Genomic DNA, 4,328 nt, shown 5'->3' with positions numbered 1-4,328 from the left:
TATAAATATTAAATTAAATAACATCAATTTAAATTATTGTATTTGTAATATTATTTATGTAAGATAAAATCTCAGTGACAACCGTTAACTTCATATAAAATGATAAGTGAGAGCGGTTTGATGGTTTCAATTAAAAGGGAATTGTTTTTCATTCTTTTTCGGGAATCATCTCAACACACGTCCACCCAGTTCATTGCCGCGTAATGAGTACGTGTTGGTAAGGCACCAAACTAAACTTCAAACGTGGCAAACAAGCAAGCAACAACGTTTCTTTAGGAAAAGTTAGTGAGTGGCAACAATATCCACATTTCACAAACAAGATGACAACAAACCATAGAGCTTGAAATCGATTAAGTGAAAACGAAAGAAAGAAAGAAAGAATAGATAGTAGTGATGAGTGGAGAGGAAGATTGGAGGAAAACGGCAGACACACACAAGATGAGCTCAGAACAAGTGAAAGCAGCAGGTTCATATAATATATACCTTCTCATTATATCTTATTTCATATGTGGTTTTAATGAAGATTTGTATCTTGTATGTGACTTAGGTGTTGAAGGATCAAAGGGAAAAGGTGGGAATGTTCTTCACCAAAGAAGATCACTACCTTTCAGTTTGAGCACAATGGCAGTGGCAGGATTACTCATAACGGGTGCTGTTAGTTACTTTGTTTTGTATGTCAAGAAGAAACCAGAGGCCACAGCTACCGATGTCGCTAAGGTCAATGTTGGACTTGCAAAACCTGAGGACACACACCCAAAGAAATAGCTACTTATATATTTTTCTTTTCTTTTTTTTTTTTGTGAATGTATGCTGAACTAGCTATACTAGTCCGTTGCCATTTCTTGAGGACTTTCTTACCTTTTTTGGGTTTGTACGCAATCACGTTCTTCATAATCACACAGATGATAATACAAAGTCTTTTTTACAAGCAATAAAAAAGTAATGGTCTTTCTTTGTTTAAGGCAAAATAATAAAGTTAAATGAAGAGCGCTAGCATGCTTGGTATTCAAAGGTTGGTGGCATTGTTCTCGAAGAGCTGACTTGGATCTGGCAGCTCCCAACATTATAAAAGTTAAGGATGCTTGCTTGCACAGGTAGCAAGCATGTTAGAGAAGAACTTGATTAGTACACTGCTTTAACAAATTTCCTGATGTCACAAGGAAAAATAATTGATCCTGGAGAAGAAATATTTTAGACTTCTCAAATGGTTAAAAGGTTGTTTGCGTGGTGTTCGATGCAAGATAGATCAGACTTTCAAAAATAACTCATCTCTTGGGAACAACTTTAAAACTTACGGCTTCTGCCTTCTAAGTAAACTCCTGTCATATTCTTGGTTAATCAATCATTATGGAGAAAAGATATTAAAACGGCCTTTGTCTGTCTTTTTTCCATTCTCCTGTCTCATGGTTCGATCGAGTAATAAATTGGACCTTTGAAAAAGTAATAATAATGTGGGGGTAAATAAGAAGTACGGTCTAAACAGGCGGCGGACGAAGCTGCACTGGAACGAACAACCCTGAAGCTAACGATATTTGACATTTATTACACTGCTAATATAACAATAAAACAATAACAAAAATAAAAATCAACTAAAATGGAGCCAATTTGAAATTCTTCTACGACAGTAACATAAAAAAACCCTATAAATCTGTAATCAAACAAGGATCCTCCTACTTCGACAACTCAGCATCAGCAAGTAAAAAAGACATCGAAACAAAAGAATAACCGTGTCCTTCTCACAATGCAAAATTGTATAGAATAGGTTACATCTGATTCTGAATAATGATAGTACCTGAATCTCGAAATCCTTACATAAATCTTCTTCATCCTTTGGGAAGAGTATAGTAGATTTAATCCATGACACTGACCACTGCATAACTAATCAATTTTGACTGAAGAGTAGATGAGCCTTGTGAACCAGAAGCATGCGTAAAATCCGATGGTACCAGTTACCACGAAAAAGGCATAAGATACTATAAGCATGTAGCCAAAGTATAGTACAGCAGATACGAACTTGGTGATTTCAAGCTTGGTGAAGAAGTAGAACGTTGCATAAAGGAAGAGGTAGAGTGCAGATGAGCCAGAGGTGAGGTATGAACGCCACCACCACAAGTAATCCTCACTGCACAACTGGAAGTAGCAAAGCACAATTGTTATTTCGGCGCAAGTGACAATGAGGATGGCGAAGACCAAGAAGAGGAAACCAAAGATGTAGTAAAATTGGTTCAGCCAGATTGAGGTGAGGATGAAGAAAAGCTCAATGAAAACAGCTCCAAATGGGAGAATTCCTCCAATCAGAACTGAGAAGACCGGGTTCATGTACCATGCTTGCTCCGGGATCTGCCTTGGGATTTTGTTGGTCTTTACCGGGTTCTCAATTGCAGGCTTCTTGAATCCAACATAGCCACCCACAAAAACAAGTGGAACAGAGATTCCAAACCATAGAAAGATCAAAGCAAACATTGTCCCAAATGGCACAGCTCCAGATGATTTTTCTCCCCAAATGAGAGCATTTAACACAAAGAAAACAGCACAGACAGTTGCAGGGAACAAGGTTGCAGTCCTGAGGGCAATACTCTTCCATTCTGATCCTTTGAACATTTTGTACAAGCGAGAAGAAGCATAACCAGCAAAAATTCCCATGAATACCCAAAGCAACAGCATGGCTGTCATAAGCCCACCACGGTTAGAAGGAGAAAGGAATCCAAGGACGGCAAAGATCATGGTTACTAGTATCATAAAGAAAAACTGAACCCCTGTTCCAACGTAAACACACAGCAAATCTGAGTTGTTTGGTGGCCTAAAAACATCACCATGGACAAGCTTCCAGCCTGTCTCTTCTTGCGCTTCTTCTTGGGTCTCAAGCTCATTGTACTTTGAAATATCACGATAGAGTGTACGCAACATTATCATTGCCACCATTCCAGAGAGAAAGAGAACAATCATCAACGAATTCACAATTGAGAACCAGTGAATCTGGTCATCATTCATTAGCAAATAGGCATCCCATCTTGAAGCCCACTTCACATCACTCTCCTGTAGATAGATAAATGTCATAAGAAATAGATTCCAATCATTCCATAATCATATTTCATCTCAACAACAACATTCATGTGAGGATGAGGTGGAGGAGAAAGAGAATGATTCCATTTGGATGTAATGTAAGAGAAATGAAAGGCCAGTTATGAAAAGACAAAAGAAAATCCATTAATAGAACAGGAATTTTATTTTACCTAATATCTACCATAAGTCATAAGCCAAATTGGCCATCAAGAAAGTGCCGAGGAGAAAATACAGTACCATTCTACAATCATGAACTCACCTCAAATTCAACATCATATGTGAAGATAATTTCCTTGTTCTCTTCGACCTCTTGAGGAGTGTTGGAGTTGACAACTGTGTGCTTAGCATGAGGATCACAAGTTGTCAAACGTGTATTTTCACTCCAATTCCCATCATACTCATGTTTAACACTACATTTCAACATTCAGGTTCAGAAAATCAGTATGAGGATTGTATACATACAAACAAACAACAACAAAGCCTTATCCCTCTAGGTGGGGTCGGCATGAGTGTTGTATACATATCACAACAAAATAAATGAAATACATTTAATAGTGCAGAGCAATCACAAAAATACTAACCTGAATGGCTTCACCTCAAAGCCCACAATTCTAGCAGATTCAGTTAGCAAATCTCTATGATACTTGACAGTAAATGCCAAATGGTTGTGAATAAAATACTTCTCTTCCTTGCTCTGTCCATTTTCAACAAAATAAGCACAAGAAAATATTTGGGATTCAAAACAACAAATATTGTTCTACAAAAAAACAAGCATACCCCACTATACTGCCCTTTGAGTCCAACATGGAAACCAAGCTGATAAACAGTAGAGTCCTGATCCGGACGTTTTATCGGAACCACCAAGGGAAGGTTATCTAGGATCCTGTACATAAAAGGTGTAGTCATTATAAATTACACAATACTGACATTAAATAATAATAGTAATATTTTTTCAAAAAAAAAAAGGGAAAAGGGGAAGAGGGGGGAGGGGACTACAGGAATGGCATACATGTTCACCCGGTACTCATCATCAATCTTCTCTTTGAACTCTTTTGCACTCTGGGCATCAAGTTTCAGCTTACACACAATATTGCACATTTGTGGTTCACGCATTTTAAACTGTAAATAAATAAGAGTAAATTAGCTGGATCCATAACATGGTTAATATGTCACAAAATAACATGTTACAAGAATCTTACCACATACTGAGAATTTTCAATGCGATCACCTCGAAGCACTTCCCCAAGATTTTCAGCACTATCTAG

At 37.5% G+C, this 4,328-nt stretch overlaps 2 protein-coding genes across 2 annotated transcripts in view; one reads left to right on the top strand and one right to left on the bottom strand.

The window, feature by feature from the left end:
* The first annotated feature begins 302 nt into the window (after window positions 1–302).
* LOC107495520 (uncharacterized) lies at window positions 303–859 on the top strand. The gene is made up of 2 exons (XM_016116665.3): window positions 303–466; window positions 548–859. Exons 1-2 carry the CDS (start codon window positions 394–396, stop codon window positions 763–765), a joined length of 291 nt encoding a protein of 96 aa, XP_015972151.1. The 5' UTR covers window positions 303–393; the 3' UTR covers window positions 766–859.
* A 726-nt stretch (window positions 860–1,585) lies between these two features.
* LOC107495494 (transmembrane 9 superfamily member 8) overlaps window positions 1,586–4,328 on the bottom strand; it is a gene marked incomplete in the record, with an annotated part of 3,957 nt that continues 1,214 nt past the window's right edge. Inside the window, 5 exon segments of the mRNA XM_021125451.2 lie at window positions 1,586–3,036; window positions 3,323–3,473; window positions 3,645–3,757; window positions 3,841–3,946; window positions 4,073–4,182. Of these exon segments, the coding sequence (XP_020981110.1) occupies window positions 1,879–3,036; window positions 3,323–3,473; window positions 3,645–3,757; window positions 3,841–3,946; window positions 4,073–4,182 (1,638 nt within the window).

This window comes from Arachis duranensis, chromosome 6 (genome assembly GCF_000817695.3).
Source record: "Arachis duranensis cultivar V14167 chromosome 6, aradu.V14167.gnm2.J7QH, whole genome shotgun sequence".
Lineage (NCBI taxonomy): Eukaryota > Viridiplantae > Streptophyta > Magnoliopsida > Fabales > Fabaceae > Arachis > Arachis duranensis.
This window is presented reverse-complemented; position numbering and strand designations above follow the sequence as displayed.